Raw genomic sequence first — 15,584 nt, forward strand, 5'->3', positions numbered from 1 at the left:
CCAGTGCATGAGCAGAGTCTGAGCACGAGGGGAAGCTAAACAGTGCAGGCAGGCGCTCTAATGTTACAGCCAATCTGGCGTTGCAAAGACTGCAAACACAGTCACTACAAACAAACTCCATTAAATCAGATGTTGCTTCCACACAAGTCTCTGAGTTCACAGAGCACCAAGGATTCATCGTGGCGCGAGTCACCGATGTTGCATCGGCTTGTAGACGGGCTGCATGTAGGGGTCACAACTTAGCAAAGCTTAGAACAGAGCCTTGCGATGAGCACAGATGTAAACCATTTATTATGACAGTAAATTAAAAAGTAAAGAATAAACTCTACGTATAATAAACAGAGATATCTTAGATAAAGACCAGACAATGGTGCTTCCTCAGAGAGAACTCATTTCAACGACTAACACAGGGTCAATCCATTCTGGGATTAGCTGAAAACACAAGCCTCCCACATTGCTGGAGTCTTTTTAATGCACAGAAGCAGACAATAATACACACATTCCCAACCTCATTTTGGCCTCTATTAGGTTTTACTGCACTGTAAGCAAATCTTCAGGAAAAACCATGAAATAAGGTAGAGCCTCGCTCCAATAATGGCAAACCAACAGCATGAGCTACACACAGCGCACAACTGAGAAGGAAAAGAAATACATGAAGCCGAGGGCCGCTTAGAGCACACAAACTGTCTGCTTGTCACATACAATGTTCAGTCTTGTAGTTTGGCCTGAATGTGGCAGCCCCAGTGTGCTGGCTGGGCTAAGTATGCGTCCCCCAATGGCTGGTCTCCTATTTAGTACTTGTGTAATACGCGCTGGGAATGAACTCCATTATCGGAGTAGCTTTCTTTCTTCTTTTTCTCCCTCTTTCTTTGCGTTGCATTGCTTGTATTTATTGCACAGGGGACCAGAAGCTCCCAGAGGCCTTGGGCTCCAGCCGGAGAGGCGGATCCTTTTCCTCCAACATAACACAGCGTGAGACTTTTGCATTACAGGTGACTTTTGTGATTAAAAGTTGAGGTCGTCCCAGGAGGGCTGCGTGTTTGTAAAGAGGTGTATACAACACATGTGAGACAACACAAGCATGCATTTGCACGTATTTGCATCTCTTACCAGTGAAATAAAAAGCTGTGTGACTTCCAATGAAGTCGTGTACTTTAAGCACCCCCGAGGAAACAGCCGTTTAAACAAAGAGCTCCTTCTCTTAGAGGGACAAATTTCTCTGGTGTCACCTGGCTCGGCTGGAGCCGCTGCCGTTTTGCGACACCAGACATGTGGAAGCACATTAGACACGGGATCAGACGTCTCCGCACGGGGATGAGAAAGCCTGTGCTGAGCTCCTGCAGGATTTAACTAGCAGGCATGAACCTAAGGGGAGCTCCTCACATAGACTTTAACAGGATTTATCCAGATGAAAGGCTGCGCTGAAAAAAAGAGATGCATAAAGAGGAGAAAGAGTTGTGAGAAACACAGAAGAGAAATAGAAAAGAGGGAAGTCGTGATGCAGCAAAATGTGGAGGAGAGTCATTTTTAGGGGACATCGTCATCATCATCTTGTGCGTACGTTCAGTCAAATAAGTCAATAAAAGGAATGAAACACAAAGGATGAAGCGGTAAACGTGGTGTGTTCCCTGTGGATGGGAGACGGGCGCCACTGGCAGGAAGACAAACGTGGCTTCAACAGGTGAGTTCCACCGAGCTGGGAGGAAGTGAAACTGCTTGTTGGAGGTGGAACACACATTATTGTTGCACAAACACAAAGTAAAGATGCAGGAGAAATGAAAGGTTACACACACAAACACTCAGCTGAAGTCAGACATGAACAGATGCAGGTGAAAACACCTGGATCCGTCACCTGGGCGAGCCGACACAAGGTGCAGATGCGTGTACGAAGCTACGCCTTCCACGAGGCTGCAAGCAATAATTACACACAATAAGACAAATCCACATGCTGCATTACAGCGATGAGGAAGCTGAGAGTGGCACAGTTCCACAGCAGAATTAATAAATAAAAAAGCAAATGGCAACGCTCCATCTTTTGCTTTTCATTCTCCCCTCGCCTCAGTTTTACACTGACGCTGATGAACAGAGTGGGAGGCTGAACGTTTACAACCCACAACAGAAATGTGACTCCAGACATCAGCAGAACGAAATGTTCTGAGTGGAAAAGCCTTGATTTGCCTTTAAAAGCAGCTCGCCTGACCTGTTCCTCACCTCTGGAAGTATCCGTTTCCTGAAAACTGATCCGTCTGGGGTCAGTTTTAGATGAACAAACAGAAGAAACAGAAGAGTTTTACTTTCTTTTATGCAGAAGAAATCTTCTAGAACAGCATTTTAATGTTGATGACAATGAGTGATGATCAAATCATCATAGAGAGAAAAAATGACCAGAACAAATGATGATTTAATATGTAGCCTAACAGCGTTTTAGAGAAATTTTATCATTCAGGCTTGTTCATAAAATTATAAAGAAAACAATCCACAAAAAAAGCCTTCAGCTCTGAGGAAAAAAATAAATGTGGAGTTGGACAAAGCATCCATCTGCCACTTCCTTCACGGCGCAGACAGCAGGCAATAAGGAGGTTATTTGGCGGTTGGTATTGCTTCCTGCTCCTGCTTCATGCCTACAGGTGATCTGAGGGAAACCGTAATAAATTCAACCATTCTGTCAACAAACTGTTGTAGACGTGGATATGAAGTGCATGGAGCTATTTATTTCACCGGGGAAAATAAATAAAAACTTAAAAACCTGGGGGGCCGAAATTCAAACAAAGCTGAATGGTCTGACGCAGCCATACTCATCTCACGGCCCGCGGGCCAAATCCGGCCCGTTGATGGCTGCTGACTGCCCGCAAGTTCCTCTACTTGCTCCAAATTAAATATTTTTTGTCTTTGATGATGTTGTAAACTTTAAATATTTCCCCTTTAACACGAGGGACTGGATAAAAAAAGTAGTCCTCCTGGTCATTAGTTTACATGTAGCGCTTTAAGAACGGGGCTGAGCAGGCGGTAAAAAATCCCTGCGCTGCAGAAGACGTGTCTGCCGGGCGACTATCTTCTCTTTGGCAGAACATGAGTGAGGTTAGCAAGTGGAGAAAAGTTGACGTCGGAAACAGGCAGTTAAATAGCAAATGGACAGATGAGCTTGTTTTTATTTTGCCGGTAAACCGCTGTGTTTAATTGGCCAAAAGAATGTTGTTGTGTGCAAAATTACATCGAAAAATCGGAAATCGGGATTTTTTTCTTCACAATTTTAAAATCCATTTTTTTCAAACAAATAAAATGAATGCACTATAAAATTTTTGTAATATTTATTGTTTTTATTGATCTTTTTACTTGTCTTCTTGGGCGTTATAGCAGCAGAATGATGGTCTGACTGCTGTGCTGTTTTTTCCTCACTGATATCAAGAAAAATGACGAGCAAAACAAAAAGTTTATACATTTTTTTGCTTTTAATCTACAAAAATCAGGAATTGTGAGAATTGCAATTTAAATCACCCAAAAAATTGGAATCGAATCGGGACAAAAGAATATTGTCACAGCCCTACCAGCTTCATAGCAGCTTTCCCAACTGGTAGCACTGCAAGGAAAGGCAGGACTGCTGCGTTGAAGTCATCTTATTTAGAACAATGTTGACGACTAAACTATTTTTGCTGAAAAAGCCACTGCTGCACGGCTCCGTGTCACTTGGGAACAGCTGAAAAAGGGCAAGCCATTTATGGTAGCTGAACTTGTCAAGGTGTGCAGGTTGGGAATCGTGGCGGAGCTGTTTGCCGGTGACAGACACAAAGACAAGATCAATAACCGTGTGAAGCAGGATGGATTAAACTGCGGCACGGAGACTGGAAACTTCATATGAGGACAGTTTTTCCACTTTACTGAATGAACTGCAGTGTGTGGATTACATGCCGTTAGCTGTGGACGAGTCTACAGATGCAACAGATGCTGCACAGCTGGCAGTTTTTTTGAGATATTTTAACGGAGAGCTTTTCAAAGAGGAGCTGCTGTGCTCAACAGGTGAGGTCATGTAAACTTCTATTAAAATTTTTTTTAAAAAACATTTTCTGGAGCTGGAGAAAATCAACCTTCTTGTGACTGATGGTGGACCATCCATGGACGAGAGATGGGTTTAGCATCTCGTCTCATGTCAGACCACCCCACAGTTACCTCACTACACTGCATCATTCACCAGACGGTCTGGTAAGATGAAAGGAACAATGGAGACTGTGATGAAAATTGTAAACCACATTTTCTCAACTTCAAGCTTGCAGCACCAGCTCTTCAGACTACTGCTACAGGAACAAGACGCAGAATATTTAGACCTACTGCAGAACAGTGATGTCAGATGGCTGAGCAGGCGGCGGGTTCTGCAGCGCTTCTTTGTTTTACGCAAAGAAATCACCAAGTTTCTTTTCTAAAAAGAAAGCAGAGGAGCTGTCTCAGTTCATGCAGGACCAGGAATCCTCAGCTCTGGTTGCATTCCTGTGTGAGATCCCTGCCCACTGGAGCCAACTTTACTTGCAGCTCGGAGGTAGGGATGCAAATGTGGGAGAGCTCTTTGAAAAAGTTGAACTTTTCAGACAACCTTGAGCGTTTTTGTAGAGGACATAGAGGGAAAACAACTCCTCCTCCCTACCCGGCATGGAGTTCACATAAATAAGACTGTGCTGTCAGATATGGTAGCATTGCTGAAAAATCTGTCTGAAAACTTCAGATTGCGGTTTTACAACTGCAAGATCTCGCAGCAACTACTGCTTTTCATGTGCAACCAAGCGGCAACCTCCAGCGGTTAAAAATGAAGCGTATGCAGAAATGCATAAAACTGTAGTTCCCCCCTCATCCACTAGGGGCGGCAAAACAGAGCAAATCCCCATATGGACAATGAATGAATGAATGAATGAATGAATGAACCAAATCCAGAACCTTGTAAAATATGATATGATATAATGAGGTCATTATGAAGAAATTTATACATGACATGTATGTAAAACTGCACATACCTGACGCCCAACAGGCTGATAACTCATGACGTAATATCAGGCTCTTTCAAGAAATAATCCAGACACTCAGACTCAGGGCACATTCACTTCGGCCTTTTTGATCCGAATCCGAGACTGTTTGTTTGAAAGTCTGCTTCGTTTGGAGAAATGTGAACGCACCAAACCAATTCTGATTCGGACCAAAGAAGCGGACTCGGTCCACCTACAAACGCAGGTCTCAGTCTGTTTCCAGCGGCCTAAATACATGGGAATGGGGATATATTATTCTAATGGTTTGACTGGTTTGATCAAAGTCCAGCGTGAACACGATCTCGGTCCGGATAGATACATCCCCCTATACCTGAGCCGAGTCCCCAACCGGACCGAGTCTAGCGGACTGTCCTGATGGGGATACATCCTAAGGTGCATTATTCCAAACCATTAGAATAATATCTCCCCATTCCCACCAGAGGTGGCGCTGCACTAGTATTTAGCAGAAGAGAGGACCAGACCGGCGTGAAGAAGAAAACTCTGTTTCCTCCACCTGCCAGTTAAACATGGAGACCAAACTATGGCTGTTTTGGGTTTTTATTGTGTCTTATGCAAGTATCCTGCAGAAATCCACTGCAACAATGGACGCAGTATGAACACCAGATGAGACCCTTAACGCAATCGCTATGGATTTACCCACAATGCAATGCTACGCCACATGCAGGAAGGGACTTGGTTTGTAGTCCGCTTCCTGTATTTGGTCCGCTTGGAACGGACCGAGACCTGCGTTTGTAGGCGGACCGAGTCGCTTCTTTGGTCCGGATCAGATTTCATTTGGCGCGTTCACATTTCCCCAAACGTAGCGACTTTCCAAGCAAACAGACTCGGATTTGGATCAACATGGCCGATGTGAATGTGACCTTAGAAACACCAAATTTACTGTTAGATTTTACCACAATGAAGGAAGAAAAGGGACCATGTGGCACTCGAGGCCCGGCCATGATCCGCAGCCCCGTGGTTACGAATGTCCGATCCAGCAGATGCAGCTGAGCTATATGGAAGACACTTGTTTTGAACGCACCACCCCGCGTTTGGCCTCCTCTCTCTTCTCCCAGAAAATAATCATGTTTAAAGTAATGCGTGCTTTAAGGGTGGATACTGGAGAAGTGAGTAAACAAGGAAACGGGAGGCTTTGTCATCTCCTGCTCCATCTCTGTAATTCAGCGCCAGCAGTACTCTCATATTGCTTCCACTCCTCTCAGCACAATGAGCCCCAGACATCAAAGTAGAATCTGAGAGCTAGAGGTAGAAAGATGCAGAGAGGGAGACAAAAGCAGAGGAGGCTGAACAAAAAGAAAGACACTCAAGTTTCTGTTTTTGTAGAAATGTATGGCGTCATTACAGTGGGACATTTCAAGCCGACCCACCGCCAGCTGAAAGTGCTTCTGTGGGACGTAGACTGTTTAAATCTCAGAAAACATAAAAAAAATCAGAGAATGAGAAAAGAATATGATGCTCACATTAAGAAGTCTAACTGTGAATTCATTAATAGGCTGCAAATTTCAAGGCCATAATCATTGTGCTGTTAGTATTCATGGCGAACGAGGGGAAGAGAACTCATTGACTCTTGAACTCAATAATTTTCACCTCATCACATCCACCTAACCTGGGGTGCGATGTAAATGTTAGTCTCCACTCATATTTTTAAGATTAAGCGTGGCAATTTGTGGCTGCAAGAAAAAAGACAAGAAGAAGAAACCAAATGCAAATGTGCAGCCTGCAGATGATTAACATTCCCTCCACAGACCTGAGCAGGTTCCTCAGATACCCTGGTTGAAATGCTAATGCTGCTTCCAGACCTATTTAATGTCAGTCCTGGTCGACTTTTTTCACCGTTAGGGAGGAGCTTCTTGTCGCTATTTCCATCCACAACAGCAGGAGGGAGGGGCGGCGGGCCCACTCCCCCATCTGGATCCGGAGAGGCAGAAGCCTTTCTCGGTTTTTCCTTTGCAGATGTCCAACTTATTTCTGAAATGATATTATGAAAATAATGATGATGGTCCCATACGGGAGGAGAGTGAGGAGCAACTTTGTCCCCCCCCATCCTGTTCCCGTTTCATTGTAATCCAGCCGATTCATTTTCTTCCACACTCTACTGGTTTTAATTCATGAAGCTGAATCGATCAAACAGCAGATATTTCAGTTGGGCCGTGCATCACCTGCTGGGGTGTTAAAGTTTCTGCAGAGCCGTGCGACGCCGCTCCGTTCATGCCGTGAAAACCTCTGCAGCAGTTTAAAGCAGAGGGTTGAGCCTTGCATGGAGACCCTCAGTCTGCTCTGTGGCATGGTGTTAGGAATACACAGCCTTTTTAGCATGAAACAGGTGGAGTACAGAAGATCTTTGCGCATGTGAGGAAGCACTAATGCCAACACGTAGCATACCAAACCCATGGAGAGAAACTCTGCTAAAAGGCTCCAAGCACCAAATGAAACAATAGCAACGTAAAGCAGTTACATGGGAATGTTGCAGATGTGATGCATCCTGCGGCGTGAGCCAAACCACTGACATATTTACTTGCACAACTTTAGCACACATGTAAAACTGTTCAAGGTCACTTATTTGTGTGTAGAAATGGTGCGGATTCTTCGCGGTTCCTTATCAGACTGAACAGCTCGTTAGCAGGCCTTTCCTGGGCTGGATGACATGCAGAGGAGACAAGTCAGCTGTTTCTTCCTGGTGTGTTGGAGAAGGGATGCATCTACAAGCTGCAGGGTGGAAGAGCTCCAGGACCCCTGATCTAACAGCTCTGCTTGGTTTATCTCATCTGAACGTATCACAGATATATTCTGGGCCTGAGACGTTCTGGGATTTGTAAACCATCAGTAGGGTTTTAAGTGTATCCTGTGACTGACTGGAAACCAGTATGAAGATGTTAAATCTAGTGTGATGTGTTCAGATCTCTGAGTCCTGGTTAAAGCTGCAGCAGCCTCTGGATGAGCTGCTAGGAAGTCTACAGTCTGCTGGAGATGACTGATGGAGGAGTTGTGATTGTATGTTAACCAGGCAGACCCTGAAGGGGTGATATGTTTAAACTTCAGTGTCCTCAGAAGTTGTGATCATGCATCAGATCATTTGGATTAACTGCAAAGAGGGCGTTCATATGACGATAATCCCGTTGGCGCCATATGAACGCATGACACAGAAACAGACTCAGGTCTGGATTTTCCAGTTTTTCAGATGTTAGAAAGCCGTTCTGGTCATGTCTGGAATGTGACTGAGATCAATAACACAAGGGTTCCTGACGTGTTCACTGTGTTAGTTGTTAAAGTCGCCGCCATTGCTCGCCTTCAGCTGATGTTCGCAGAGGCTTGCTGCCTCTGCAGCGTTTTCACCGTGCACCGTATGGATGCACGTCAGAACACAAAGCCTTTAAACCTTACAGCAGAGTGTAAAACCCAAAGCTCAGCGACACGAACGACGGCATGTAACAGTCCGTTTCCCTCAGAGAAACATGGACGTGCGCCAGGTCCCCCCGTCTAATGAGGGCTGGCGTCTCCGTGGCAGGACGCTCGCCAAGCACACGGAGCTGCTTTGACAAGATTCATGACTAACAATGACAACATGTCAACTACAAGTTAAACAGCTTAGATCCATCATGTTCCTACCTTTGGATCAGCAGTGAGCAGCTTAAACGCCTCGTACACCTGCCGCTCTTTGACTCCGCCCCCCAGGTCCAGGAAATTAGCAGGCTTCCCTCCGTGCAGGTCAATGATGTCACACGTGGCCATAGCCAACCCAGCTCCATTCACTTTTAAAGACAAAATTTAAAAACAGTCACTTTTTGGTAGCAAATAGTCATCTGTGTGTGCATAATGAGCGCTAATGGTACTGTAGCTTAATAATGACAGAAAGGAAATACACTGCATTTAGTACGCATAATGAGGCTACATTTTCCCATTAATGAAAGGCTAAAGTCCAGAAATTAAAACAAAGTCCCCGAGCGGAAACTATAATACCAGCAAACATGTGTTAATTAAAACAACATTAACGGCGTCGAGGGAACAATGGCTGAAAGAACATCCGCAAAGGAACCGTGCACTAATCATCCACCAAATTACAGCAAAAAGCTACAGAAATAATGAAAGTTTGAGTTGAGAAACACAGTGAGAATTCCATCACAAAGTGCTGTGAATGAAAATATTTGACATTTTTTGTGGACTGTGTGACCTTGTAAGCAAACTGCCAGCGCTGCTAGCCTGCTGGGTTGTCCAGGAGCAGACTGCACTAGAATGTCTTACCTCACGTAGTTTGGCTCAACTGAACTCCCGTCCTGGCCAAGGTGTCAATAAAAGAGAAATTAGCTTTAGCAGCTGTCACTCTGGTGGCTTACAGAGCTCTCATGGAAGCTGCAGGGTCTTAAAAGCTGTTGTTACTCTCAGAGAGCGGGGATGTGGGATGGGGAGCGAGCGTAGTGCTAACAGACATCTAATGCGTTTATGAGGCTATGGGGTAACAAACGAGAGCACCTGTTACGGCGGCTGTACAATGTAAAAGCTTTGATTTATAACTAGAGAGGGGGCTTTAATGGGAATGCTAACAATCTGGCTCTTTGGAGACTCTCTGGGTGGATTATAGCTAATTAGAAGGCATTGGTTATGGCAGGATTCATTCTGGAGACTTCAGAAAGCTGCTTGTAGCGTAGACTGGAGGAGAGTCCCGGCTGCCTTCACTCGACCACGTTTCAGCTGCTTTCCAGCTTTTCACTTATGAGACACATTAAAGCCTTGTGTGTGTGTGTGTGTGTGTAGGGGGGTGACTTGCATGTGCAGGTGAATGGGTTCTATGTATTCATACCAAAGCAGGCGATGTTTCCGTCCAGTCCAATATATTTGAGGTCCCACTTGGCTGCCTCCGTCTCGGTGGGGTCGCTCTCAGTCATGTCGTCCATGGCGAACACGGCTTTCTGACGAAACTCGGCGTTGTCATCAAAATTGATCTTAGCATCAAAGCAAACCACTGGGGTGAAGATGTGGACAGGAAGGGGGGTGAAAATGGAAAATAGTGGAATTAGGACATAATAGAGAATAGAGACAGCAACAGAAACCACGACAGACAGAAGCAGGAGATGGAGAACAGAGAGCGGTAGATATTTACCGTCTACAACCTGAGATAAATGAACTGAAGGGTGTCCCTTTGGCCCTCTGGTCTTAATTATCCCAAACGTTGGCTCACTAACGTATGCAGCTTTCACTCTGCTATTAGGCTATCATGGTAAATGGACATTTTCTTTATACATCAAAGGGAATGGGTTTAAAAGCCTCCTGAAGCTTCCTGGGAGAAATACCAGGCGAAGAACTGAACATTTACATCCAAGAGCTCAGATTTCAAAAGCTTTAATGAGAAAAGTAGCAACTTTTCAGGAGAAATGAACAAATAACTCTGATTAACAGTGAGTCAGACTGCCGGCGCTGCTGGTCGGGGGCAATAAGGTGTGTAAACAGAATGCCAAGGAGGAAAGACATCAGAAAAAACCTAAATCTTTTCTACCCATCACGCTATTAAATATTATAAGACCATTTTCAAACTATTTCTGATCCTTTATGTCAGAGAGAGGAATATTATTCACAAGCAGAAACCAATTCAGACGCAGCTCAAACAGAACTCTAACACTCGGTGTGACATTCAGCTTTGATTCCAGCAGCTTTCGCTGCGTCGTTGTTTCCAGAAGCTTCTACAATGTCAGCAGATTTATTTCCATCTTGTGTTGCCGTCGTTCTTCTGCAAGATCTTGTACTGATGATGTCTGACCAATTCAATTCAACTTTATTTGTATAGCGCCAATTCACAACAAGTGAAGGTGGGGGGGAGGGCTAAGGTCTGGACTCTGTGGTGAAAAAATGATGACTCCTATTCCCTGAACCATTCTCTCACAGTCTGAGCACCACGAATCCTGGAGGAAGATGGAATAACTTGCATTTAGGATTTCCAGGTAGTCGGCAGACCTCATTCATAATGTTGCTGAACCCAGACCCAATCTGAGACCTGAGAAACTGCGGCAAATCCAGATCATAGACTTCCCCCTCAGGCTTGTACAGAAGGAACTAGGCGTTACTGCATCAGTCCAGGCATCTGCATCATTTCTTCTTCCTCTCTTCTGACCCTGATGCTCCATCATTCTGGAACAGGGTCAGTCTGGACTCCTCAGACCACATGATGAGTCTGGAACAGGGTCAGTCTAGACTCCTCAGACCACATGATGAGTCTGGAACAGGGTCAGTCTGGACTCCTCAGACCACATGATGAGTCTGGAACAGGGTCAGTCTGGACTCCTCAGACCACATGATGAGTCTGGAACAGGGTCAGTCTGGACTCCTCAGACCGCATGATGAGTCTGGAACAGGGTCAGTCTAGACTCCTCAGACCACATGATGAGTCTGGAACAGGGTCAGTCTGGACTCCTCAGACCACATGATGAGTCTGGAACAGGGTCAGTCTGGACTCCTCAGACCACATGATGAGTCTGGAACAGGGTCAGTCTGGACTCCTCAGACCACATGATGAGTCTGGAACAGGGTCAGTCTGGACTCCTCAGACCACATGATGAGTCTGGAACAGGGTCAGTCTGGACTCCTCAGACCACATGATGAGTCTGGAACAGGGTCAGTCTGGACTCCTCAGACCGCATGATGAGTCTGGAACAGGGTCAGTCTGGACTCCTCAGACCACATGATGAGTCTGGAACAGGGTCAGTCTGGACTCCTCAGACCACATGATGAGTCTGGAACAGGGTCAGTCTGGACTCCTCAGACCACATGATGAGTCTGGAACAGGGTCAGTCTGGACTCCTCAGACCGCATGATGAGTCTGGAACAGGGTCAGTCTGGACTCCTCAGACCGCATGATGAGTCTGGAACAGGGTCAGTCTGGACTCCTCAGACCACATGATGAGTCTGGAACAGGGTCAGTCTGGACTCCTCAGACCACATGATGAGTCTGGAACAGGGTCAGTCTGGACTCCTCAGACCACATGATGAGTCTGGAACAGGGTCAGTCTGGACTCCTCAGACCACATGATGAGTCTGGAACAGGGTCAGTCTGGACTCCTCAGACCACATGATGAGTCTGGAACAGGGTCAGTCTGGACTCCTCAGACCGCATGATGAGTCTGGAACAGGGTCAGTCTGGACTCCTCAGACCACATGATGAGTCTGGAACAGGGTCAGTCTGGACTCCTCAGACCACATGATGAGTCTGGAACAGGGTCAGTCTGGACTCCTCAGACCACATGATGAGTCTGGAACAGGGTCAGTCTAGACTCCTCAGACCACATGATGAGTCTGGAACAGGGTCAGTCTGGACTCCTCAGACCACATGATGAGTCTGGAACAGGGTCAGTCTGGACTCCTCAGACCACATGATGAGTCTGGAACAGGGTCAGTCTGGACTCGTCAGACCACATGATGAGTCTGGAACAGGGTCAGTCTAGACTCCTCAGACCACATGATGAGTCTGGAACAGGGTCAGTCTGGACTCCTCAGACCACATGATGAGTCTGGAACAGGGTCAGTCTGGACTCCTCAGACCACATGATGAGTCTGGAACAGGGTCAGTCTGGACTCGTCAGACCACATGATGAGTCTGGAACAGGGTCAGTCTAGACTCCTCAGACCACATGATGAGTCTGGAACAGGGTCAGTCTGGACTCCTCAGACCACATGATGAGTCTGGAACAGGGTCAGTCTGGACTCCTCAGACCACATGATGAGTCTGGAACAGGGTCAGTCTGGACTCCTCAGACCACATGATGAGTCTGGAACAGGGTCAGTCTAGACTCCTCAGACCACATGATGAGTCTGGAACAGGGTCAGTCTGGACTCCTCAGACCACATGATGAGTCTGGAACAGGGTCAGTCTGGACTCCTCAGACCACATGATGAGTCTGGAACAGGGTCAGTCTGGACTCCTCAGACCGCATGATGAGTCTGGAACAGGGTCAGTCTAGACTCCTCAGACCACATGATGAGTCTGGAACAGGGTCAGTCTGGACTCCTCAGACCACATGATGAGTCTGGAACAGGGTCAGTCTGGACTCCTCAGACCACATGATGAGTCTGGAACAGGGTCAGTCTGGACTCCTCAGACCACATGATGAGTCTGGAACAGGGTCAGTCTGGACTCCTCAGACCACATGATGAGTCTGGAACAGGGTCAGTCTGGACTCCTCAGACCACATGATGAGTCTGGAACAGGGTCAGTCTGGACTCATCAGACCAGATTACCTTCTTCCAGGTCTAGAGTCCAGTCTTTCTGACAGTTCTCCTCTCTGATCAGTGGTCTTTTTCTGGCTGTTCAGTCCCTCCACATTGTTCATGTGAAAAAGTTCTTACAGTCACTATGAAACATGGTCCTGAGTTCTACTGCTGTTTTGCTTCCATTTGGTTCCACCAAGCGTTTAACTGATCACCATCATTCTGGATGTTTCCCACCACATTTCCTGCTAGGAGCCCAGGCTTCCCCACCATCTTTCCAGTTTTTAATAATGCACCGAACACTTCTGAAGACAGTTTAGTCGGCCTCCTGCACCGGCTACACACTTAGTTATCCGTCACGCAGAAAATGGAAAATATCACTGCAAAACGCAGGGGGAAGCGCTGAGTTGTAAATCTGATGCACAACCTGACTAATGAACAAACCAGAGAAGAGGAACAGGAAGATGATGCAGAAACGGCCAAATAAAAAGCACCTGAAGAAGATGCACAAGAAGTTAAAAACAGCTAAAAATCTTTAGGTTTTCTTCTTCTTCTGGTGTTTTTGGGATGTTGTGAACAACTTTATAGTGATGCTTTACCGATACAAACACATAGGCTAACTCTGAGATTGGCGCTGCCCACTGGTGGATGAACTCACTCAACAACCAAGAAACAACTTACATTTCATTTGGGAAAATGTGAATGCAGCAAACCAATTCTGATTCGGATCAAAGCGGTATCGGTCCGTTTCAAGCGGACCAAATACAGGAAGCGGACTACAAACCAAGTCCCTTCCTGCATGTGGCGTAGCGTTGCATTGTGGGTAAATGCATAGTCATAGTTAAGGGTCCTCTGCCTCGTCTGGTGTTCATACTGCGTCCATTGTTGCAGTGGATTTCTGCAGTATACTTGCATAAGACACAATAAAAACCCAAAACAGCCATAGTTTGGTCTCCATGTTTAACTGGCAGGTGGAGGAAACAGAGTTTTCTTCTTCATGCCGGTCTGGTCCTCTCTTCTGCTAAATATTAGTGCAGCGCCACCTCTGGTGGGAATGGGGATATATTATTCTAATGGTTTGGCGCGTTTGACCAAAGTGCAGCGTGAACACGGTCTCGGTCTGCATGGTTACACCCCCCTACAGCTGAGTCGAGTCCCCAACCGGACCGAGTCTAGCAAACTGTCCTGATATGAATACATCCTTAGAAAATGCGTGAAAGTATGAGGACAGCACCCTTTGCATACCTAAGGGAGCAGAAATGGACCTTCAGGGAAAAAAAACACGATTATTATAGGTAAGTGATGAGATGCAAGTAAAGACACAATCTTTCATAATTTTACTGACATTGAACTTTGAGTTGTTTTTTTTTTTTATTTATCCGCACCTTTAAGACAGCTTTGTGTGAAACCTGCAAACCTTGATGAACTTAAGCATCAAATATGCTTCAATAATCTGAAACATTAATGTGAAGAAAGTGCTGCTTCAACTTATTGCTGCTGAAGGTGGTTTTACAAGCTACTGAATCACCGGGTGGACGTGGTTTCATGAGTGATTCTGGATTAAATAGTGTTAAATAAACCCACATGTTATGATGAATATGAAAAATATGCTTTTGCAAGTGAGAATAAAAACAGCAGTAAATCAAATGTAAACACACACACACTCCATGCAGCAGGCGAACTCCACTGAGACGGGAAGGAGAAATACTGTTTCCTTCAGGTAAACTGGCTTTCTTTCAATTCTTTTTGTTTTTATCCAGAAACATCTGTTACTGCAGTCTATCTACAAAATAAATACAGCTATTACCCAACAAGCAAACAAATAAATAAATAAACAAGAGCTCCCCTCCTGAAATTCTCCTTTCTGATACATGTTTGTGGAATATAGCAGCGAAGTCCCTGGTGAAATCTGGACAAATTGAGCCATTAAATGAGTTGAGATTCATGTGCCTCCGTGAATCACGACCTTCTGGCTGATAGAAAAGCAAACTCCTACCTCTCAGTAAAGAACTAAGCTTTGAAAAACGTAATTTTCCTCATCAATATTCATAAAAAAATCATGAAATAACTAACATATCTAGTCAATATTTGATAAAGCAGACACTGAACGAGAATCTGTTTTTGATGAGACGAAATGACATCAAAAAAGCGATGCATCTTCAACCTGCTGGAAAACGTCTCAGCAGGACACGTTCCAGTCAACTTGTGTCCAGCGTCACTCATTTGTATTTTTAATGCCTTCATTGTTTACCTGTAAACCATGTTTACCTTAAACCATGTTCTGGGTGAATACTCGATTCTGATTGGTTGCAGGGTGTCCATTAAAAAGTGATAATGGACACCAGTTTCACTAGTATCAGCTGCCGA

At 45.4% G+C, this 15,584-nt stretch overlaps 1 protein-coding gene across 1 annotated transcript in view; it reads right to left on the reverse strand.

The window, feature by feature from the left end:
• The window catches only part of suclg2 (succinate-CoA ligase GDP-forming subunit beta), a 138,893-nt gene that overhangs the window by 46,854 nt on the left and 76,455 nt on the right, over positions 1 to 15,584 (reverse strand). Inside the window, exons 8-9 of the mRNA XM_079242640.1 lie at positions 9,823 to 9,984; positions 8,634 to 8,776 (exon numbers count right to left, since the gene is read on the reverse strand). Of these exons, the coding sequence (XP_079098766.1) occupies positions 8,634 to 8,776; positions 9,823 to 9,984 (305 nt within the window). The remainder of the gene's footprint in view (positions 1 to 8,633; positions 8,777 to 9,822; positions 9,985 to 15,584) is intronic.

This window comes from Telmatherina bonti (assembly GCF_933228915.1).
Source record: "Telmatherina bonti genome assembly, chromosome: 6".
Lineage (NCBI taxonomy): Eukaryota > Metazoa > Chordata > Actinopteri > Atheriniformes > Telmatherinidae > Telmatherina > Telmatherina bonti.